The sequence below is a fragment of the Odontesthes bonariensis genome, chromosome 6 (assembly GCF_027942865.1).
Source record: "Odontesthes bonariensis isolate fOdoBon6 chromosome 6, fOdoBon6.hap1, whole genome shotgun sequence".
Classification (NCBI taxonomy): domain Eukaryota; kingdom Metazoa; phylum Chordata; class Actinopteri; order Atheriniformes; family Atherinopsidae; genus Odontesthes; species Odontesthes bonariensis.
Window position 1 is genome coordinate 12,054,748 of NC_134511.1, and position 24,725 is coordinate 12,079,472.

The 24,725-nt window shown below is 41.9% G+C and overlaps 1 protein-coding gene across 2 annotated transcripts; it reads left to right on the plus strand.

Moving 5' to 3' along the window:
* The first annotated feature begins 1,896 nt into the window (after positions 1-1,896).
* fbxw8 (F-box and WD repeat domain containing 8) lies at positions 1,897-24,725 on the plus strand. 2 transcript variants are annotated; one of them, XM_075467402.1, is made up of 11 exons: positions 1,897-3,384; positions 3,514-3,618; positions 5,212-5,376; positions 5,684-5,772; positions 8,233-8,390; positions 9,832-10,028; positions 10,173-10,391; positions 16,605-16,732; positions 22,712-22,885; positions 23,191-23,307; positions 24,264-24,725. In XM_075467402.1, the coding sequence occupies exons 1-11, from the start codon at positions 2,974-2,976 to the stop codon at positions 24,427-24,429; spliced, it is 1,929 nt and encodes a 642-aa protein (XP_075323517.1). In that variant the 5' UTR covers positions 1,897-2,973; the 3' UTR covers positions 24,430-24,725. The 2 variants fall into 2 exon arrangements, with proteins under 2 accessions (XP_075323517.1, XP_075323516.1); XM_075467401.1 differs by having other exon boundaries at positions 1,898-3,429.

The window sequence follows — 24,725 nt, forward strand, 5'->3', positions numbered from 1 at the left end:
CATTTCAGTAAAAGCTTTTATTGTCATGACTACCAAAAAAAACCCATACGAAATATTTTAGCCATAAAAGAACACACTTCTCTGCTCACATTACACTTGATATATCAGGGAAAGCTTATTTGGAAAGGTCACAAGACGGCATAACAGCTTCCTATACACAGGTCCAGCATTTTCTTTATGATTAAAAAGGCAAAACATGGCTGATCATGTTGCTGACAATAGAACACAAACGAGTATAGACACAGTAGAAAACACCTATAAAAACATCCTCACTATTTACATGTTTACACAGACAGTATAGCTTATGTCAAGAAAAAAAAAAAGGTACAGTGCATTTTTTTTAGGCTTAGAACCAGTTGTATCTCAGTGCATTGTTAGGGAGGGGGGACGGGGGGAGCGCTACATAGACTGCAGTCTAGATTCAGCAGGTGTGATCACTCACATCGTGTGAGGTGAATGAAGAAATTCAAAGGCGTGCCATTCGTAAGCTTTTCCTTCCAGGCCACCAGGGGAGGATTACATCACCGGTTTTGTAAATGGGATGACAGAATCGGAGAGTCGCACGGGGGCAGGACAAGTGCGACTCGAGGGCTGCTGGGGTTGATTGTGTCAGCTCGTTATGAAACTCGATGTGCATCCACATCAGGCCTGAGTCAGTCTTCATGACGAACACATGGGAGTTAAGTCAGCACCGACCCTTGAGCACCAATATAAGGCTGCTCCCTCCTCCGCTTCTGTCGGTGTTTGGCACCTCTCCCTGGACCGCTGCCTCCGACTCTCCCGCATTTCTTGCGTTAAGTGCAAATGATGTGAGCCCGTCGCTTCTCTGCACGCAAGATCTCAAAAGGCACCATCTGCAAACAGTAGCAGACACGAGCTCAAAGTACTTTGGAAAGTATAGCGTGACACAAAAGTGTAAACAATTGCGAACGATTTTTTAATTTATTTTTTTTATTAATCTTTTTGGCAGACAGATAAACATACAAATCAGTGAAATCAAGAAGATTATAGATGTACACCAGTTTTCTGTCCCTTTTGAATATATCAAATGAACATTGAGCAAACAAACAACAACGACAAAAAAACAACAACAAAAAAAAAGACAAACAAAGTGCCTACATTATACCATATATCAAACCTTGATCTCTGAGCAAATCAAATCGGTACAGGAGTATCACGTATATCACATTTATCTAGTCATGTCTTCTACACAATTCAAAAATACCCCCCAAACCTGATTGAACAGATCTTCTCTCCCTGTACTACTGAAGGTTACCCTCTCATATAAGGCCATTTTTGTCATCAGCTCTGTCCATTCCTTAAAACAGCAGATGTTAGCTGACTTAATTGCGAACGATTTTAATATTATTGCTGTTATTGCTGCTATTATTTATATATTTATTATTATTCAGCTAAGGAAATTCAATACGTCCTTATCCAACAGAAATATGGTTAAAAAAAAATTTAAAATTTAAATGACGACATTAACGGTTGGAAAAGAAGGTTACTATGATGCAAAATTAAGATAATTTCATAAAATAACTTGAAGTTCGCAGTTGCCTCGTTTAGCTTAAAACTGACCTGTTAAATTAAAGCAAATAAACCTGCCTGAGCCAAAAAAGGTGGTTAAAATGTGAGCTGATATGGCGCTTACAGATCATGTTATGAGAATTCAAGCATGACTTTGTTTGTCCGGTTATTTTTTCCTTCTGTCTTTTTTAACAATGCTTTAATTTGGAAATTTTGCAAATTATAAAGGATCTATCCGTGTTTCCCCCCTGTGCAGTACAACTTTAATCTTTTCTCCAATCATTTAAATTGACACGAAGAAGGGGACGTTTTCTCGCGAGAAAGCTACCGCTGACATAAAACTTTCGTCTGAAATGATGTCATGCTACTCAAATATGTCCTCTTTAAACCAGCCTCACCTGTGTCAAAGTTGAATACTTTTAGTCCTCAGAATATGAGCAAAGGGTTTTGGATACAATACATAAACTCCAAGACGACACTACACCCACGCGGGCGACGTGACAACTGTTTACTCACCTGTTGCTCGCGCCCTACAGATGTCGCCTCGAGCCGAACAGCACGAGGACTGTGAAGTGCACCGCAATGCACAGGAAGCCCCTCAGGTGGCCTCTCCTGGTCACTACCACCGTCCCCGTGTCCCCGCAGCTGAAGCCGACGTCCGTCTCCCGGGTTGTCCAGCTCTTCTCCAGCTGGTCCCCGATCCTCCGCAGGCGCGAGGCGAGCAGCTGAGCCACGGAGCACGCGGTGGGTCGCCGCGAGCTGCAGCTGGAGTCACCAGGCCGCAACAAAGGCTGGTCTATCGGCAGCCAGCACATCTTCTCTGACTGAGCAGCAAGCCCACTCTTTTTAAGTCTTGAGGATGTGCGACCCCCCTCCCATTCTCTCATCAAACCTCAACCGTGTTTATGTTCCCCTGCGTGTCTCTCCCCACCTCTCTACTGTATTATTCATTACCGTGTCACATGGTGTATAAGGGTTTACATCATCTTTTCTCCAAAGAGACATGAAATGGTTAACTCTTGGATCTCTCCTATTTGGAATCTGAGGAGTCTTTTTCATCAAAGGAGATGGGCATTTTGCTGAATTTTCTTATATTTGAATGTTCAAAGTGCACATATAAATGCATATTTTTCAAATATGGGTATCCGCCGGACGTGAAGTATAAAATAATATGAACTGTTTGCATTTATTTTTTTATAGCACTCAGCCATTGTGGCTACAGATACATATTTCATCCGTTAGAATCGAAGCATCTATAATAAAACAGCGGAATTAAAAACAAGCGGAACTAATGCACAGCGGTTATTGTTTAGCTTCGGACTATTTATGTAGAAGGACGTGCTTGTTATGTGTCTGCTGAAAAAATGGGCTTACTCGACTGGTCATAAGTACTATTGAATTCTGCTTTATTGCTCTTTATATACAACACAATTTAACAATAACATGGCAGACAACGAGCTTGCTACATTCAGGGAGTGTTGGAAACAAGAGTTAACGGTTAAAAAAGACGAGGGTCGACTTGTTTGTGCCCCTTCCTCCTCCCGGGATGTTCCCGATCAGTCAGGCCAAAGAAACTTGAAAAATACCAACGAGCCTGGCGACTCTTTAAAACTAGACGAGGATGGTTGCAAGGAGGATGAGGACGAGGGACGCGTTGGAGGGAAATCTGCTGCAGAGACGGAGACAGAAGAACAACCCGAGTATGTGTCCATTGCACGGAGTTTGCTGGATGGGAGGACCAGTCCACTGTTGGACAGGATTCAGGAAGAGAGAACCAGGAGAAAGAGGCTGTATCATAATATGACAGATGTCTGCGGTGCATCCCTGCAGCAGCAAAAGCAGCCTGAGAGAAAAGTGAGGAAAAAAACGGAGCTAGTGGATCAACTCATTCAAGATCTGGTATGAGGATGATGATGATGATATAAAAGATGAAACCAGAATTAGTCAGTATATAATATGCATTGTTAATCCTCCTTTTTGCAGAATGAAGTCAATGATATTCCCTTCTTTGATATTGAGCTGCCATACGAGTTGGCCCTGAACATATTCCAGTATCTCAACTGTGGTGAACTCGGCCGCTGTGCCCAGGTAAGCTTAATGTAAAGGCAGTGAGCAAAAAAAATGAACAAACTACATGTATGTACATGAATGTTTCTATCTGCTCCAATTAGAACAGAAGTCTGGCCACGTGTGCTCTTTCTTGTCTATGTAGCCCATGAAACTATCAAAATTGGTTGTGGGTTTTTCTATTTCTCCTCACTGGCTGTAGTTCTCAAGTCTGCCCACCTTCAACTCATTTATCAGGAATCTAGACACCGTTTTAAACCCCAAACTAAAAACTCGATAAGCAGATGATCTTCACTTAAGGAATTTTGCCACGCTTAAGTCCATCCTCTCCTGCACTGGCATGAAGACAGTTATTACAGCCTTTATTGCTTCAAACTTGGACTTCTGTAACTCTTCAGACAACAGTCGGTCCCAGTTGTTTCATCTACAACCGATGCAGAAAGCTGCAGCCAGAATTTTACCGGGAACCAGGAAAACTGACAGTTTCAGCATGCTTCCGCTGGCTTCCCGTAAAAGTTTAGTAGAATAATTTTTTTCTGCTTTTAAAGCTTTACACCGGTCTGCTTTCGTGTACAATCCTGAGCTTCTCTGCCAGCACTCCACCTCCAGATAGATAGATACTTTATTGATCCAGAAGGAAATTGTCCAGACTCCTCAGATCCTCTGCAGAATTGCTTTAACTGTGGCTGCTTCAAACCTTTGGAATAGTCTTCAGCTGCCAATTAAATGTGACCCATCCACTGAAACATGTAAGACACATGTGAAGACTTTTGGTTGATGTTCGGTCTATGAGTCTTCTTCCAAAACAACGATATACATCTTTTTGCATTGAGCAAACATAAGTTTATAAATAGTTGTATGTTTTTAGTGTAAGTATGTTTTTGTGGGTACAGCCCAAACACAAACAGCCTTGGCTCCAATAGTATTTGCTTGGAAATGATTTCCTCAATAACATCCTTTACCTCTTTCCAAAACAACAAAATGTTCTTACAGTACCACATGCGGTGAACCAAAGTACCTTTCTCTTCTGTACATTTTGGACATATACCAAGTATCTCCCTGTTATACTTGTTGAGGCTCACTGGTGTTATGTAAACCCACATTTCAAGATATGTTTAAATGAAACCCTGTTAAATGAAACTGTTGAGACCGATCATATCCACTTTATTTTAATCACGGTTTTATTGTGGCTCGGGTAAGGCAAACAGTCAGAAGGGGTTTAAAATGAAAACACCTGGGAGTATCGAGCAGATATTTCGGTTGGACGGTGACAAAAATTCTTGTTCTGTGGATAAAACCACGAAGAAAAATCATAAAAATGAGCAAAAGGTCCTATCTTTGTGTGCAGCTGTCACGTTTTTGCAGTGAAGTACTTTATCCACAGTTAACTGGTGCCCTTCCCCAATATGCCGTGTTGCTTAGGGCAGCTTCAATAGCTCATGTGACTCGATTTGGTGCAGATCAGTAAATCACATTTTGTGCGGCAGACTTGCAGCCCTTGGTGCACAGAGTCCATTTGGCAGGCAGCCGGCCTCGTTAAGCACAGATGAGTGATGCAAGCCCTTAATGTATGCTGACTCAAATCAACGTCATGCTGTCCAATCCCCCTCCCAGGTGAGCAGAGCGTGGAGAGTCCTCGCAGAGGACGGCGTTCTGTGGTTCAGGATGTGCATGAGGGAGGGTTACCATCAGAGCGCCAGCGTGTCCGACTCCCCCTGCTGGAAGAGCACCCTACGAGACTGCAGGAACTCGGCCAAAACCGTGCAATCCAACTGGAAGGTGGGCTTGAGCCTCTGTACTTCAGTGAAAAATACACTTTACATCATATTTCAAAATATAAAGTGAGGAAATGACTGCAAACCATGAACAATCTGTCGTCAGCAGCATGCGGCACTAACAAACATTTGGAATGGGATTTTTACACAGGCAATAACTTTTTAACGTAGAGGAACTAACTCGATGAAGATGGTCATTTTTGAAAGCCAGCCTAAACTACACACAAGTCACAGGCAATACGTGTTTGCTGATATTACCACAGTTTCATTGTAATGGTTGACATTTAAGCCAAACAACACTTTCTACATAGAATCGCGTGGGCTCAATCAGCCAGCTGCAGTTCGAGTTGGGGAAGGTGCTGTGTGACGTCGGCTCCTGTGATAACTTTGTCCTGGCGGGGTGAGTTTCAAGAACACCTGCAGACATCTGGTGTGTGTTAATGTGAATGGTGATGAAAGCGGCTCATTTTCACTTGTTTCTCTGAGTTATTTTTTTGGCAATTGAAATACACCCAATAGGGGGAGGGGAATTAAAAAAACAAACCGTCTGCTTTCAGTTATGTTTTGGTTTGATATATGTATATTATCAACACTATCAATATTTCATTCTTTTGATATAACAGTGCTACTTTAAAGTTCTTTTAAAGTTAAACAGCCAGCTGAGTTTTATTTACTTCTTTGTATTTACATTTCTTGTAGAAATTTCTTGCAAATTGGCCAGCTTTGGTGGTTTCATTGGATGCAAAATTAGTCACTTTAGTCACACTTCTGAGATAAAGGTTACAGTTACATCCTTCCGCTGTTGCAGGAATGAATTGTTTTTGGTAGTCATCAATGATTTAAAATATTGAGTTACTTTATATTCAGCAATCCAGTTAAGTTCTGAGCTCACTGACACTCATTTGCTTTAATTTCTCTCATAAATGATACTACTAACAGATGTTGTTGGACGTTAAGAAGAACGTTAAATGCAGCTCAGGTCAACTAAACCTTGCTTGAACTAGCTGGATTGAGACAGTGATGAATTGTGAGGGACCTCGGGGACCTCGATAGACTTCCCACAAGGAGATGTGCGGCGTCTCTGGGGAGAGATGTGATTAGATTCCCATCAGTCCTGCTGCGTCCCACTGAAGATGAAAATGTGTCTATATGGTTTCATATGAGCAGACGCGTGACACGCGGTACCAAAAACAGTTGAGACGTTAAATAAGGCGCCTTACACAATGGGAAGATTCTGTTAAATCCACAGTTTCATACACTTGCTATTAACAAATTTACAATGTCAATACTTTTCCCATTACTGCTATTTAATGGTAATTGAGCTAAGTGAAAGTACTTGAATTTGTTTATCTTGAAAAGAATCAATGGCGGTTAAGAGTAATCAAGAGTGATTCAATTGGATCCACAGAATCGTATTAGTAAACGGGTGGAATGAGATTTGGCACTTAAAAGGCAACAGGACAAACCGTTTCCGAATGGCCAGATCTGCTGAGGCCTGCATGAAGACTGCACAAACTTCCCTCCTCACAGAAGTTTCACTTGGATGAGTTTCAGCATCATCATCCTGTTGATAGCTGGCAAAAGCCAAACTGTATATTTCTTTTGTTACTTCCTGCCAAATCCTGTGAAGCCGCAGACACACATATGGGTGCGCGCTTGTGCACCTTGTGTACCTTGTGTCAAACTTGGTGTCACGGTGTGACACGGTGCCGCTATACGGCAGAGACTCGCTCAGATACGATGAAGTCTGTGGAGGTTTGCACTTTGTCGTCTCCCACAGTGAGAGCTAATCAGCTGGGGTAAAGGAGAGGAGGGGAGTTGAGCTGGGAATAGAAGAGGCCTGCTTAGTTTGAGGGGTCGACTTTTGTTCTTAGTTGTGGAATGGAAATGAAAGCAGGGCTTTGCCACCGAGATGGATGAAGATGAGGTTTTATAAGAAAAGAGGGTCAATTTTAATAGAAGCAAAAGTAGAAGTACATATTTGGCCTCTTTAACAAAGTAAAAGTGGAAAAGTATAGGCTCTGAAATGTACTTTAGGTGTAATAAAGGATAATTCCACCTGTAGCAAAGCTGACCGAGTCTCACATCACAATAGAATTTCAAGAATCTCAAACCTTTCTGACTTCAGTTTGGATAAAGAACAGTTTATCGACGGATGCACCGAGGCATTTCAAAATGTTACCGAATGGAATCGATCTCGATGTTGGGAAATCGCACAGAGATACGAAACAAGATGAATAGTTTCCGTCAAATACACAAAGACTGAAGTAACGAGCCTCCTTTTTGAAAAAAAAAAAAGTAATGAGTAGAAAATACAGATATGTGTTTAAAATGTTGCTAGTAAAATAATCTGTGAAAAAGAAGTGCACAAATAAAGCAGAGATACTTGAATGTTTTCCCCTAGTACAGTAACAACTCCTAGTGGTACATGTGGGATCTTAAGACGGTCAAATCAAGAGCATGATGTTGCATCAGGTCTGAAAGGGTTAAAAGAAAGGCAAACAATCGTCCGTTTAAAGTTTCATCTTTGACTCAGGTATGTGGCAGCTGAGTATTACTTTGGTTAGGGTTAAATATATAGCAGGACCTGAAAGGTTTTTTTGTTTAGTTTTTTAACCTTTTTGACTTTGAAGCTAAAGAGTTTTGAGCCCACAAAAGTTTCAAGTTTACGTTGTACATCGCATTTAAAGCAGCTGGTTGGAAATAAGATCCGGTGGTGCCTTTGGTGTGCCAGAAGAGCACTGCTGTAATCTTTACAAGATCGTGGAACAGAGATGCAAAAAAATAAAAAAAACGGAGTAAAGGTGAAAAAAAAAAAGCATTAATACTGGAGATAAATGTTTGCTTGTTTACTTTAAAGGTACACGTCTGGCGATGTGAGGCTGTGGGATACGCTGCACTGGGACTCAACAGCCTCTTACCTGAAGCCCAACAGTCTGTCAGCTAACACGAACCCGAGACCACATGTCAGCCACGTCCAGGTCAACAGCACAGTGGCTGCCGCCGCATATGAGGATGGTGAGTGTGCGTGATGCAGCGTGCAACTTTGGGGACTTCTTGGCAGTGAGATATCACAGTAGTGACATACAGAATGGGCTAAACAAAGTAGCAAAGAGTTGATGTACAGCCCTGCTCAAAAGTATTGGTTCTTTTTAGAGCACTAGTACCTATTTGATGGATTTGGTGGTTCGGCTTTACAACTTTATGTATCTGTCATCTTTCATGTCTAATTCCCACCACACACTATGAAAATCTAAATGTTAATGTCCGATTGTTTGACAGCTGTTACACTGTGATTGATAATAGCCACACCTCAGCACGATAAGATGCAATATTGGTAGATTTTCGGCTAAAGCAGCTGAAACACCCTTCCTCCTTTAACTCAGCCCCTTCACAGCTGCTTCATTTCTACTCAGAAGAAATGAAGAAAAGCAAGGTCTGAGGGAACCTTTTGGTTCCTTAAAAAGCGTCCGCAAGAGTTAAAGAAATCTGAACTTTTGGTCCAAAAAAGGCTTTAGCTTTTGTAATGTAGCAGAGACACCCGTTGTTCTCGATCCTCTCTCATTGTTCGGATCCCATTCAGGCCGGAAGAAAAGAATTGGAGAATAGTCGGTAATGCACACATAGTGTGTGTGTTATTTAGAAGGTTTAGTTTGCTTTTGTAACCTACACAGACAAAAGGATGAGTCGGCGATCAAAAAGTACTTGGTGCTGCCACTTGGCAGGCTTCTGGAAGCTGGCCAATCAGAGGAAACTCAGCTTTTAGGGTGGGTGGATTTACCAAGCCCGCAGGCAATATTGTTCAAGGGGCACGCATATGAGTTAACAATTTTCCTGATGTGAATCACACAAAACTATTCAAGAAGAGTACCATGGTAAAAATGTATAATACCATACGGTATAGTATGGTATTTTAAATGATCAAACTAAAAAGAATGGGTGTTGGATCAGTATTATCAGCTCTGGCTTTACTTTTGTAAGAGGAGATTTATTTTGGTGTGAATACATATTAAGCAGATTGCCTTATTTTGCATTGTTCATTATTTTGAGTCCACATAATTTAACTAATTGTTTCTACATTTATAAATATTATATTCTGCTGTTTAAGTGTAATTTGGAACTATATAATATGGCGCACTTTACGTGCAGGTAATGTGAGTGATGATGATTAACATTGGCGGAGTGATATGTAAGAGGTGAGAGTTTACGTTTTGTTTTGGTCGGAGATTAAAGTGGATCGAGTTATACGGCCGAAGTTGTCTTCATGCTCTTACTTTACCCACAGCCCTCCGATAATTTATGTAAGGCAATAATTCAAACATCCAACACCCGGTCTTACACTATGTAAAGGCTTCCCAGCTGGTTTGATATGCTTTAAGTCTTTGAACATGCTGTTTCTTGCTATGTACCCACTCTTTGCTATTATATTATGTCTAAGGGTGGTGTGTTTTTGGTACAGGTTGTGTAGACCTGTGGAGCACAGAATCAGGTGGGGAGCCCATCCACCACTACCAGAGCTCAGGGAGGATCCAGGCTCTGGCTCTGAGCCCGGACAGTCCCATCCTGGTTTCGGCCACTGGATCGGACGTTCGGCTCGACAGCGCCAACGACTGCGGCTACTGGAGGACAGTGTGCCAGGCTCGGCTACCCAAGACTGTGAGTCGGGCAGTTTGTGTCTTGTGTCTGTAAATGTTTCCCTCAAAAGCATAAACAACGAGAGGAGTTAAACCCTTGATGAAGTCAGTCCACGTGCAGATCATCAAATAGTTCATTGTACCTCTGTCTTGTCGCCAATGGCAGGTAGAGAGTCTGATTTTGGTGCCAGGCAGGGTGGACCAGTGCCCGCTGGCAGGTTTGGCAGCAGGAGAGGGCGTCTACTTGTTGAGCCCCCGAGAGGAGGAGCCACAGACGCTCCACTCGGTCTACGGTCATCCTATTACCTGCCTGGATGCCTCCAACTCCCTGCTTGCTTTTGGGGTGAAGCGTACAGGCTGGGCCATGCATGACGGAGGCAACAAGGTGGGCTCACTTTCTTTAGACAGGAAATGTGCAAAGATATCACGAATAAATCGCTGTGACCATTTTAAGTGTCTCATACTGATCAAACGGTGCCAGTCAAGTTAAGATCAGTTAGCCTTTTTGAAAGAAAAAAAAATAAATTCTTGAAATGTGCCATCAATCATGCTCTTTTCTGCCTTTTGCGTGGTCCCACGCCACAGACGGTGTTTTTTTATCGTGCTTATCCAGATTTCTAAAAAAGAATGAGACTAACTGGCTGTGTCCTATGTGTATCAAATACTGTAGCCAGTTCACATGTTTGTCTTGGCCTTTGCAAACAGCGCTCCTTTGTTTATATGGAGTTACAGTTTAGTGTTAGTGTGCTAATGGAACTGATGGCGCGGCCTCAATGTTCCTACACACTACATGGCACAATCTGAAACCTCTACATCCGGATTTCTACATGTGCCGCAAGGAAGACGGCTACCTTGACCATAATGATTTAAGTGAAAGGTTTCCATTAGAGTGAACAAGGTCATCTGTGTTTTTCAGCAGATGCGTAATGAAAAAAATGGGAAGTTAATTTGGTTTGTTCAAATGGAGAGATGCTTGTTGTACTGCACAAATGCAGTCAATAGTGGCAAAAAGCAGCGAGGACAAAAGTTCTGGCTTTAAGCCATTACGAGTTTAATGAAATGCTTATCTTCGCTATCTTGCTAAATCAATTAAACTCTTATAGGAAAAAGACGTGTCCTACTTTTTTTGAAATGCCAAGCATGCTCTGCATGTCGTTAAAAACCAAAAACTCTAATCTGTTTTGATTTTAGTTGCTTTGCAAACAGCATTTGCTCATCTGTGTAAATGTAAACCGCCTCTCTTGGGGGTGCGATCACTGTTACTCTGCGTCCCCATCGTCTGTCGCGTACTGTAGGGGATGTGCCTGTAGTAGAAATAGCTATCTTAAATTGCGCCAAACCCTCCCTGGGCTCTGCTCTTAATTACCACAGGCTTTAAGGGTACTTTGATCGAGTGTTGTTTCTTAACCTCCCACTGTTTGTTTCTAATAATACTGTGTTTCTAAGGACCCTGTGCAGCTAATTGACTTTTAAGCCCTTACTTAGTGCAAAGAGCCATGAGACAAACTACTCTGTTGGGATCAGGAGGCTTCTACCTTGGGCTCATTGTGCATTCTCAAGTTTACTACACCAAGTTTTCATTTTTGATGGATAGCAAATAAAAAAACAAAACAAAAGTAAGCAGTTTCCAAGCATACAGTTATTTAGGGGTTATTTTTTTGTTCCAGAAGCAGTTGTCAGCTGCCCTTATGTGCTGCGGTGGAGCAGTAAACATCATCCCGTTTGTTTGGGATTGATGGGCTTTTGGCCAAACTTAATGACAGTGACATCATCCCTATTTGAGAAGCGTAGTTGGAATTCTGTCGCACTTATTCAAAGGCAACACCAACAACCACATAGTGGACCAGAGGGAAACGAGCACAGACGTCTGGCGGTTCTTTATTATGTCGACTTCTTTCAGTTGAATTTGTAGTATGATTTCCATTGATTGTCATTAGTTTTTTTTCATTTTTCATTTTTTTTTCTGGATGTCATTGTACACTGATCACACACACCAATCAGCCATAACATTATGACCACATCATGAGTGAGTGCCCCCTTTTTGCACTGAAACAGCCCAGACCCACCGTGGCATGACCTCTGAAGATCTTCTGTGAGAGCTCAGCAAAGTGTGTGTGCATCCCCCATGGGTCAGACCCGTTTGTCCCTGCACATACCACAGATTCTTGATCGGATTGAGAGCGCGTCTACACAGCTCATCTTTAGACTCCTAATCAAGCTGAATTTCCATTTTTTTTTTTTTCTCTTCGGCTTCACAGTTTCCCTGCTTGAAGACGAAAAAGCAGCATTTCACCTCAAACTGAATTCATTTAACTTAGTATAGAATCTTCTTCGTCTAGGTTTGCTGTTTCCTGAGAGATCTTAGCCAAAACTCATGTTAATTATGCCAATTAATCATCAGCATATCGCTCTTGCCTCTCAACACATCTCACAAATTTAATTAACTTGTCTGTCACTCCTGTGACGCTTCCATCAACAGTTTCATACCGCACAGAAGACGGAACATGATTTGGCTGCGACCGTTTGTGCCGCCTTTATAAAAGAAAACATATGCCTCATTAAAACTTGTCGAGATGCATGGAGCTGGTATGCAAGGAAGTAATCTCGCGCCTTTTTTTTTTTTTTCACACCAAAAATTGACACTTTAATTCACAGCATTTTGACTCAGATAAACTGACTGGCATTATTGTGTTTTGTCAATCTGCTGTCGGCTCGCGGTCATTAAAAGATTATATCTCTTATACCGTTTACGGTGTGAATGTTAAACTTGTGGCTTTCACTTCTACTCCTCCTGATCTTTGTTGACACTGTCCGGGAAGGCATGTACAGTATGCGCGTGTGGCTGAAGCCAGTCTCCAGGTCCTCATTATTACTCGCCTTCCTCTTGTCAACGGACCAGCATTACCTGGGCAGCCACCCAGCTCGTGGCTCTGATTTCAATGCAAGCTGGCATCCACACCTGCAAACTGTTCACCCACTGCAGTGGATCTCCCACAGAGCACGGGGCGCAGTCAGAGAACCTGTCACATTCGAGCTTGAATTAAATACAAATTTTGTCTGAAAAGAAGCCCCACTATCACAGCTGTAATTTTCAGTCAATTTTCTGAATGAATGGACATGTAGGATTCATGGAAATATTGTAAGGAATAAAGATCAGTCTGCGGGCTGATGTAAAATGTTTCAGTCAGCAAACATGAGCGCGATAGGACTTGTGAGTTCACTTCCAGAGCTGCCTTTGCTGTCAAGCCAGTTCCCATAACACTATTATTTGATTTTGAAATACAATGTGAATGCAACTTTACCATCGAAGTCCGTCCTTGTCACTCCTCGGAAACGCACACAGAGGCCTGGACAGCAGCAAAGTGGGAGTGATGACAAAAGAAAACCCTGCTGATTGGTCAGAGACCCCATCGCCTATGGGCCTGAAAGTCTCTGCAGCAGTGCACACACTGACACACTTCCTTGTTTCATGAAGTCGTTTGTGAGTCAGATCACACATTTTACAACATGAATCTCAAACGCAGTAAAGCTGCTTTTGTTATTTGTTGCTGCAGTTTCACACATGCTGTGCTGATAAACAGCCGCTCCCACCCAGCGTGGTGGTGGGGGTGTTACTGCCCGCACCTGTTGTGCATTTTTATTCTCATTGGAAGCTCATACATGTGCAACTGTCGACCCACTCACCTGTAGCTGTTGTGTTCAAGCAAATTGGCGCCTGCGGTGCTTAGATGCGATGTAAATATCATCACATGGTGCGTGCAAAGCTCCCTGCAGACAACTGAATTCGCAGCCACACTGAGCTATCCGCTGACTTGATTTGCAGAGCACATCTCTGTGGATTACACCAGGGCTGCTCCTTTTAACTTTTTTTTTTTTTTTTTTTTAATTAAAGTTAGTTACTTAAGTTAGTAACGTAAAACATGAATGAACCAGACAACACTGCTCTTCATGTTTTGACGTTTCTTCTCCAAATTCCTTTGTTACAACCTGCGACTGCTATCAAGCCCCTGCACAACGCAGTACAAGCAGTGACTCTGCACTACAAAATGAAATCGTATCAGCAAGCTAATTACAGAGCTCTGAGACTTTAAGAGTGTCCGTACATGAGTAGCTGTTCAGTGTCTTTTTGTCTTTTCTTCTTCTTCTAAATGAAATTGAGCGCCTCTGCCCTGTGGGGAAACGTTGGAAATACCAAATAACATGAAACCACAAACCTGCCACTAACATGCACCTGAGCCAGTGGGGCTAATCTCTGTTTGTTCACATGGTGTCTGAACCAAATGTGGCTCTGAACCTGCATTAACTTCAGATGTGGGAGTCTTGAAGGGAGCCATCTCAGCGGGTAACTTCATTGGTGAGCTGAGTTTGACGGATTCTTTTTGTTGGACACCGTCGGTCCACCGTGACGCTCGATGTTGATCAACAACAAAATGGCTGCACTTTGGCCAGATGTGTTCAAGGATACAGCGGTAGCATCATCTAAAGATTTTTTTTAAAAAGTGCAGCAATAATTTAAAAAAATCATTTTAAAAGCGTGAATAATAATTGCATTAATTTTATTTTAGCCTCACTGGAGCTCCAGCAGGTGCATTGCCCTGTCCAGCTCTCTATAGTCATGCTCACAAAAACCTGCTGCTGCTCGCTCTTATTGGGCCACAATATTATCACAAAGCGGCTCTTTCGCCTCCCCCATCGACAGTTCTTCATTTCAGCGGGTGAGGTGGGGTAGACATTTGATAAAAGTATCCTCCCAAATCCGCAGTGATTCACTGAGAACAGCAGGCTGAAGCTCATATCTGTCTTCCCCTCTCCTGCGCTGTCCAAATCCTATCAAGCTGTCATTTCAAAGCCCGTTGTGATTTGGGCTTTGCCCTGAGGTGGTGCACAATTAAAGCTCTGCTTGGCCCAATAAGGGGACACACAGAAGCTGCTGGCACCTCCTCAAGGCTTACATCATGCCTCTCTCTCTCTTTTCTTTTTTTTTTCCTTCTTTGAAACAATTTGTTTTATTTTCCTTTGTTGCCTTCTCTCCATCTCTCTTTTCATCTGTCTTCCCTTTTCTCTCCTACCTTTTGGCTCTCTGTTTTCCGCTCCCTCCCTCCTCGGCTTTGTTTTTTTTTTTTTTTTTTGGTCGATTTAATTATTCAGAGACGAGTTTTGCCTGGCGGTTATCCTGTTTGTTCTGTCTTGTTTGGATGAGAAAACACCAGCTGCTAATTGACCGATTAGGCCAGCTCCAGATGACATCATTTTAACTTTCATGAAGAAAGTTTACTGCTGCCATCGAGCAGAAGTTTACCTTTAATTGTTTTTTCTTCCCCAGTTAATCGTTGGATTCTCCTCTTACTTCTGTCTAACGTTGCAACCATGACAGAGCAAACTGTATTGGAATGCTGCTCAAAATGCAGCTATTACTAAATCTTAAATATGTTAATGACTGAGGTGAATGGTTGATAATTCTTTAATAGCTCAGGTCACTGAGTGTAAGTTGAAACTTTGCAGACACATGGCAGATATATGGGTGGTATCCTACTTGTTGCCCACCACAGCTGACTGGATGTGACATGGGCCACATGCTTATTTGCAAATGGAGCGAGTAAGACTACCGATCACAAGTGGTGAAGGACGCGTGCTACTCCAGATGCTCTGAGGGAGTTTTTTCCAGCCTAAAGTCAACCTTTTAAATGTGTTATCAAACCCCAGCAAACAGCATCCAAAAGCAAATGCAAGACTTGGAATCAACTCCTGACACTTTTAAGCATTTATGAGGAGATATTGAAGGAAGGGTCCACACTTGTCCACGACTCTGAGTCAGTTGTATTGTTGTATTTAAGTAAAAGAGCTGTGTCTACTGTGGACATGGATGCACTGCTCTCCAAGTCCATATTCATTGAAATTGTGCGTTAAGCAGCTCAAATAAAAACAAAAAACGTGTCGGTGTTAGAATTTTCCAGAAGTAAATGCACAGAGCACAGCTCGACAGGAGTTCTAACTTTTGTGAGACAAAGTGGATCAGACTTGGTCTGAATTAGACTGAAACGACTTGTTAAAACTTCTGACTCCTGTTACTTCCTTTGGTCTCAAATTCAGTGCTGTAAATAATCAGGAAGAGAGGACACCCTGGTGCCACATTTTTTTTAATTGTTAATGTCGTGTGAATTGTGTCAAATCTTTGCAGTGATGGCTTTACTTCCTCAAATTAGATGAAATCAGACTGTTCCATAGAAATGAAGGAGCTCATTTTCAGCTTTAAGTTCTGATGCTCCCGTCGGGCTAACAATTATAAATTGTGGCTCTTTTTGTCCCCAATGTTAGAAGGCAAGTCGAAACTGAACAAGCTACATGCAGCCTGACACCAAACATCCAAGATGTTACACTCTGAATAAAGTAATTACTCTTGGCATTTTATTCTTCTTTACATCTGTCTACATAAAGTCTGCAACTCGCAGGCATCAACCGAGGCATCCGTAATCTACCAAAATCATTATCCTGTTACATTTATCATCGAGTGGGGACAGAAACGGGACCACGGGGTTCAGCAAGTTTTCCAACATTTGGTGTGTTTGGAGTTTGATGGAGTTTTAATAAATGATTTCAGATCCACGTCTACAGCCTGGAGACCAGCAAGCTGACAGTTTGTGTCGGCAGCTCGATGGGAGATTTCACCTGCGTCAACCTGAGAGATGGCCCCCCTCATATGCTGGTCTGTGGAAACAAAGACAGGAGGTAGGACGCAAAAAAAAGAAAAACACACTTCCGTGCAGACGGGGAACACACAAAGATGATGCATGAGGAAAGGAAGCCGAGCCTGGAACTTAGACTCGTGTGTCTGTTAAGTAGCTCTCCCATACTGACTCCTGATGAAGGAGCCCGAGACGCTGAGGCTTGAAGGAGAGAACAGGTGTTTGAAAAATGTGTGAAAGGACAAGGCTCTATTATATCTATGCATTCCTCATCTGTTTCCTTGAAAAACAAAGGTTGGTGGAGATGAAAGACAGGCTTTCAAAATTCTTAAGAGGAGGAACACTCATGTGTCTCCTCCATTACCTGGTGGATGTTAAAGATGGGGAGGGGGGGGGGGGGGGGGGCAGGTCTGGATACCTTGATTCCATCTAGCAGCAACAATAAACACACGCGCCCATGCTTTGCACACACTCAACACATCCTGGCTCTCTTGTTGAGGAAAGGACACATAAAAGAGCCATTCTCTTCTATTCTGCACTTGTTAGTGGGTGCTGCGAAGCGTGAGCTGCCAGGAAAGAAGAAATCCCTGGCATGTCTTCATCCAAAGCTGCCCCCGCTGCTTCTATTCAACACCAAACCCATCTGGCTTTTAAGTAGCTGGCTTCAAGCAAAAACCACATCACCCCCCCACCCCCTTCTTACTAGTAACGATTAATAGCACCTGCACAAAGACGAAGAAATAGTCAGATAAAAATGTTTTGTTGAGGACTTCATTCTTGGTCTTTGCTTTCTGATCAGATTTTGTCCAAAGAGGTACACACACACGCCAGTTTGGCCTCAGCTGATGCAGCACTCGGTCAGGGACAAATGGAAATGGGGGAGACTAAGGGACAGTCTGCAATCTTGGCCCCTCGACAGGGTGGCTTTTAGCCAGAGCCTAATGCATCCCTTCTTTTTTTTATCCAAATTAGTTTTTTTTTTTTTGTGAGATCCAAGGAGCAAATGAGGGGTCCAAATAAGAGCGGTCTGAAAAATCGCATCTGTTCAACAGGAACGATGTGAGCAGAGCAAAGAGAGGAAAGACATGAGTGTTTTACCTGCGGCTATTGGTCACCCGTCATTATGCGTGGGTCTCAGCGTTTGAATTCCAGTCATTTTGATGATCTTTTCATTTACCGCCATCACTCTATTAAAGCAGTGAAATATTCTATGATTTACTGGATGGGTTGGCCGAAATGAGGTTGTATCCTACGTGCAACCTCAAATGTGAGAAAGTTGGGGTGGGATGGAAAATTTAGAACGATGGGGAAAAAACCCGCAGCTTTTACTTTGACGTTCTCTTGATTGCAGACAGTAGAAACCCAAGATATCTCACGTTTTTTCTCATTAAATTTAGTTTAATTTGTTCATATGCAGCCATATTTGTATTTCGGGCCTGCAACAGGTTTAATAAAAACGTTGCTTTATGTTGCCATTCACTCTCGGAGACATTCTGGCATTACAAGCAGTGGCATTTTTCACTTGTTATATGGTCACATTTTTCCTGCAGAATTATCTATCCAGTACCTTCTTCTTCCACAGCTGTCACTTTGTAATGTGTGCACAATGTGGTTTTGCATCATCTTGTGGAAGAATGCACGGACTCAATGAAGTTTCCTGTATTAATGCTGATCACAGAAGTGAAACTGAGCTTTGCCAATAACATTGATACAACCCTAAATCGGTCAGGCTTTTGGACTTGATGCTGATGACCGCCTTTGAGAGCTTGTAAATCAAGGGTGTTCAACTTTATGTGCTGAACTACCTCCATATTTCTTGAATCATTTAATGACGTTATGAATTGTAAATAGAGGAATATGCAAATCCCTTTAAATAATTGTTTTTTTCCTAAAACTTTGAAACAAATTTCAATGATTTTTGTCATGCATAGTTTAAAATCTGGACATCCTCTACCTGTCTGTGCTCCTCAAATACTCAGCCCGTCATGGATGCTGCTTTTATACCAAATCATAATTCCAAACACCTGCTGACATCACCTGATGGAAAGAACATGGTTACTGTTGGTTTTCTTCCTCAGAACTTGCCCTAAATTGCCCTGATTGCCCTGATGCTAAGATGGATGTGAATCAACAGATAAAGTTTAATAGAATAAAAGTCCAAAGAATTTTTCTTTCTTTATTTTTTTTTTTTAGTTGGCTGCAGTCTTCAATCTCACTGCTAGGTGTCACTAGATCCCAATCACTGCTTCCCGTGTGTAAAGTGTGAATGCACCTGTTGATGATGCTGACCGACAGCTCTTACTAGCCTAAATTAACCGTTCTAACTGACAAAACTGGACCGACTAAATTTTGGTGAAACTCAAGCAGTTGGACGGTAGCTGTGACATACCTGAAATGACTGCAGGGCTGGGTCTTTGTGTTGATTCTCAGCTCTGCATCGGTGCAACTCTGACTCGAGGAATAGGACTACATTTGTAGCCCTCGAACCTTCTTAGTGGTTCTTCACATTTCTAACTTAATAGAGTGTGAGGCGGGTTTCAGTCTTTCCAAATGTTGGAAACTTTTTTTTTGTAATGCATACAGTGCGTTTGAAGCACATGTGAGAATTTGCTTTACATAGATTTTAAATTTGGTGCTTTCACTGAATAACTTATGATGCCCCAACTTCTTATTAGACAGCACGATCAAGTCTGTGTGCTTTAGCTCAGGACTTCACAACTTAAAAGCTAATGTCATTACTGTCACTACCACCATTAGTTCATGCTAATGGGGACAAATGGAAACTAAGATGAAGGAACAAGTATCCAGACATCATGTAAGCGCTAGGTTCTCTAAATGCTGTGCAGGCTGTTCTGTTGGTAAGCATGCTAGTCATCGCTTTTTCCTAAAAGTTCAAGGGGCAGCCGTGGCCTAGTGGTTAGGGAGGTGGACCTAAGATCAAAGGGTTGCAAGTTCAAATCCCGCCATTACCTCTCCCTACACCTCTATCCATGGCTGAAGTGCCCTTGAGCAAGGCACCTAACCCCACATTGCTCCAGGGGCTGTAACCAATACCCTGTATCTAAATAGCTGTAAGTTGCTTTGGATAAAAAGCGTCAGCTAAGTGTAATGTAATGTAATGTAAAGGATCTTGTGGACTTTACATTTATGCACACGGAGCTCCACACTATGCACTCCGTTCTTTTGTGGAATGTGAAAGGTTTTCTAGCCGTGGGGTTCACTAGCACATTATCTGGTCCAGTGCTCATGGACATTAGTGTGAAGTCTGCAGACTTGACAAAGGATGCTGTCACATGTAAAAGAAAACTGTACTTTTTGCCAATGTGTCACATTAGTGTTAATAATTACTTTTTTTTTTTGCTTGTCGTAGGGTTTATCTAGTTAATTCTTTATTTGTTGGGTTTTCCCTCGACTGATCATAACCCACCGGGTATATAATTGCAAAACGGGAAGGTCTGTAACATGCTGCCAACATCTGGTTAACTCAAGTGATATATAAAACCAAACTTAAACTGAAAAACCACCAAATCACAAGACTGAATGGGACATCGCGCTCAGGAAATAATTATTGATGTCTTCTTCTGGCTTTCGGAAAATAGCTGTTCAGGAGTTATCTGAGCGTCTCTCTCGCCCTTCCTCTTGATTAATGAAGAAGAGTCTGGCCAGTGACGGTTTACTGAAGACAGAGTTGCCTCCAGCATTAGATTTATGGGTCCCAGTGGTCTGCCAGTAATGTTCGGTCCTCATTGTTTAAACGTGCACTTCCATCACGTAATGTCACTGAACAGGCAAAACTAAGTGCAGACAACAAGTCCACAGTGCCCATTTAGCCATTTAAGAATGATTCTTTTTAAAAGTTTTGGAAGTGGAAATGAAATCTGTCTGAGTCTCTAGAGGAAATTTGATTATGGTAATGAAGACTTGGAAGAAGGCTGTGCCTGGACGGAGTCATGTCCTGGATGCTCTCAGCTGCAATAAAGCCACAACGACAACAGATGGAGCTGAAGGTCCCCTGGGCTTCTGTTGCTAATGAAACAAACAAAGCAAAAAAAAAAGCAAAAAAAAAAATATTCTGCTCTTGTTGCCTTTTATCCATCACAGACTTTAAGACTTTAAAATGCACAACAATGATAATTATAGTGATCCCAAGTTCATAACAGCTTATTCAACACTCAGCAAAGATCTAATTCTTGATATTCTTTTAGAATGAAAACGATGCAGAAAAACTTACCATTTAATACAAAAAATGATCAAAAATACAAGAAAAGCACACAAGTGAAAATAGTGGATTTTAAAATTCGGATTACGTATCCAAGTAGATGGGTTTTCTTTTTGTTGGCACCTAATGTGACAAGTGCGCTTTAAAGCCCCCCCCCCCTTTTTTTTTTAAACAACACTAAAAACATTCAATCCCTCTGCAGACATGACATCATCGTCTTCACATTGGCTTTTGTCTGTGTGTATATTTTGCTGTCCATACGCTGCTCTTTTGCTCTGTATTTTTTTCATTCATGCTTTTGTCCTAAACTGGATTTGCTTCAATCTAATTTCTATCATTCATCTGTTTCCATTCCACTTGTGGGGCATAATTGATTTTTCAAGCCTCATATCGTCCATTTCGTGTTTGTTTAGTTGGATTTCTGTCTGTACTCCACACTTAGTTCGAACCTTTTTTCCCTCCTAATAGTACAGCATTTATAAGATTACAGTTAAAGGTAAAACCTACAGAAAAACAATGAGATATTTGGCTTCATCTGAGGGAAAATAGGTCTTTAACTAAAGATGGGAATGACACATCTGCTTCAGTTTGTGTTTGGTCTCTGGGCTGCAAATTAAAACGCTCTTGTGTTGCTCTAGCTGCAGTTTCTCCAAAAAGTGAGAACAGTGATCTTTTGTCTGGAAATCAATGCACTCTTTGACAAACTGAACTCTCACTTGTTCAGTCTTCTTTTTAGATCTCCGCCTCCGTTTGCCTGAAGTGAAATCTAAAACTGGAAATGTCTCATGTGCCGCCTTACTTTTCCCTTGTACTCATTCTCAAATGAAACTTCAATTTTTACACGCATTGTACAACAGGCTAAAAATCGTTAACGCATCGGATGAATGCAGATCTATCGGAGTTATCAATGCTAAACACATCCCTCCCCCTCCCCCCCCCTCCTCCCCCTCCCTGTCCATCTCCCCATCCGAGATCAATGGCGAGCAGATAGAGCGGGTCTCATCATATAAATACTTAGGAATTGAGATAGACGACAGAATGTCTTTTAATCAATGTGCACAGAACAAATGTAAAAAGTTGCAACAGAGGATGTTCTTTCTTAGGAAGCTCAGAGATTTTAGGCTAGACTGCAGCATTCTCCAATTATTTTACCAATCACTTTTACAAAGCATTTTATCATTTGGACTAATCTGTGTCTATGGTAACATGCGTGTGCAGGACCATAAAAAACTGCAGCGCATCATTAAGTCGGCCAGCCGGGTGATTGGTGTGGACCAGACATCTGCAGAAGATCTGTACAATGAACTTATTTTAAGGAAGATGGACCAAATTTTTACTGACGCAACCCATCCCCTCCACCCAAAGTTTTTAAGGAGTACTAGGTTAAATGACAGACTCCTGCAAAGACCAATCAGGACAGCAAGATATCACAAATCATTTGTACCTACAGCGATCAGGCTATATAACAGCAAGCCAAAAGCAACTGCGGCACTTTAGTTGACTCACTTTAGTTAACTCACCTGCTCTAATCTCCTTTCATGCTTTTTATTTAATTTACACAGCACTGTTTTTATCTTCTATTGTACTTCACACATTTTATACCCTATTTATTTTAATGTGGTATGTCTAGTGTCAATTGTCTGTATGGTCATAGTATGTCTTGAGGAGATTTTTACTGTTGACCACCTGAGTTTCCCCCTGGGGATAATAAAGTTTACCTTGACCTTGACCTTGAGTTGCATGGCTCAAAAAACTAAAAAAACTAAATAAATAAATGGTTTATTCTCCTCTACTATGACGCAGGGTGAGGGTGTTTGACCTGAGATCGGGCTCCTCTGTGGCGTCCCTTTACGCCCACCACCTGGGCGTCACATCAGTGCAGGCAGATGACTGGAAGATCGTGAGCGGCGGAGGCGAGGGATTGGTGTGTGTTTGGGAGATGAGGATGGGAACTAAGCTGTGGGAGATGCACAACAGGTGGGACTTTATTTATAAATGTATCCATAGTATATTTGTCGAAGATCTCATATTTGTTTGGTGGCTGATTTATTTTATGGTAACACAAATGTACTCTCCTAAATTAGTAGTGACCGATTGTAGTCTGTATCTGCGTGACTTTTTGTCGCTTTATGTCATTTTATGACCAGAGCACATTTTTAATCTCCACATTTTTAGATGTAATGTGAATATAAGCACATTAACTTGGATAACTTCTGCAATTAAATGCAAACAACAGTGTGATTCAGATAAGTACCGAATGCTCTTGTCTGTCTTTGTAACAGGCATCCTGTAAGGCATGTGCGCTTCAACACCAGCACCCTGTTAACAGCCAACATTCCCGATGACAAGGCGCCACGGGGGGCCTGCATCACAGACGATGACCTCACAGCTCATCGCAGGTCACCATCTTACACCCACACCTCTAATTTTTTTTCCAGCCCCCGCCACTTTTCTACATCCTCTTCCTGTTAATTCATAAAAGCCCATCAAAATGTGAATTTTTGGCTTTTAGATTTACATCTAAAATGAATACACTCACTGGATGTGCTGATTGAGATGATGTGACTCACCAGCTCTTCTCGGTCTGAGCCGCCTATCGATCGGTGAACTCCAAGAATGACCAGCGTCTTTCCAGATATGATATAACATCCCAGATATTTCCAGAAAGTTATTCCTCAAGAGGAGCCATCTCCATTTTTTTTATTTTTTTTATTTTTCTTGTGGATGTGCACCGCAGTTGTCTTTTTTTGTTTGTTTTCAGTTCCGATGACGTTTTCTTCTTCTAACTGCCAACATAGCCTATACCGCCCCCTCTGGTGACTGTGCAGCCTGGTTTATTCTTTCATAAACAGTCAGAAACGTGTCCATTTCACATTTCTTATTTTGGCTTAAGAAAAGAATTAAAAGATCCCTTCACACACAACAAATCCGACTTGTGAAGTTCCTAAAGAAAGGAAATATATTTATTTGATTTGTTGTATTTCTAAAACTTTTACAATTTATACTTCAAAGCGGAGACAAAACATGCGCATTCACGCCAAATGAGGGCTTTTCGGGCTTCACTTGGCATGTGTGTACATGATTTGTGTTTTTGGACTGTAAACAGCTCTTAATTAGCTGTTCTGTGCCCAAAATGTCACCATGGGGCAATTAAAGTAGCCTCAAGCGAAGGCCTAAAGCATCTCAGCCTTTTTTGGTTTTCTAATGTGACACTTTAGCCAGAAGTCGGTTGGACAATGTTAGCATGAATATTATTAAAAAAAGCATAAATCCTCCATGTTTTAATTTTTCAAAGACGTTACAAACAAGATTTCTGTTGCCATTACTGATGCGATTTTGTATTTTTATACCGCAGACACAGGGGAGTCATCTGCCACTACGACTTCTCAGAGGACGCGCTGTCACAGGATCACATCCTGCCCATCTGCAGGTCCGACTACATCGAGTCAAATGGCTACAACTACAACATCAGCCTGACGGTGCCCTACGACAGGCTGTCTGGCTCCCATCCATCTCACTGATAAGCAGTTTTCCACACTGCTAACAGACTGGCTGCGTAACTGAATGGACAAGAAGCACATTCATCGGTTTGATTCTGCAAACTGCAGCTTTTTAGTTTAATTTTTATAATGCTTGTCAAATCAAGTCTTCTGGAAATGTATTTCAGTACTCATTGGTGGAAAACTCAGCTGCGCCTCGTTGTTCCGACGTTAGCTTTGTGAACGGAACTAAAAATTTATTTTAAATTGCGTTTAGCCTCCCAGGTATGACACGCTGCAGCTGTGCCACACCACAGCAATAAAACATGTCATTTCTA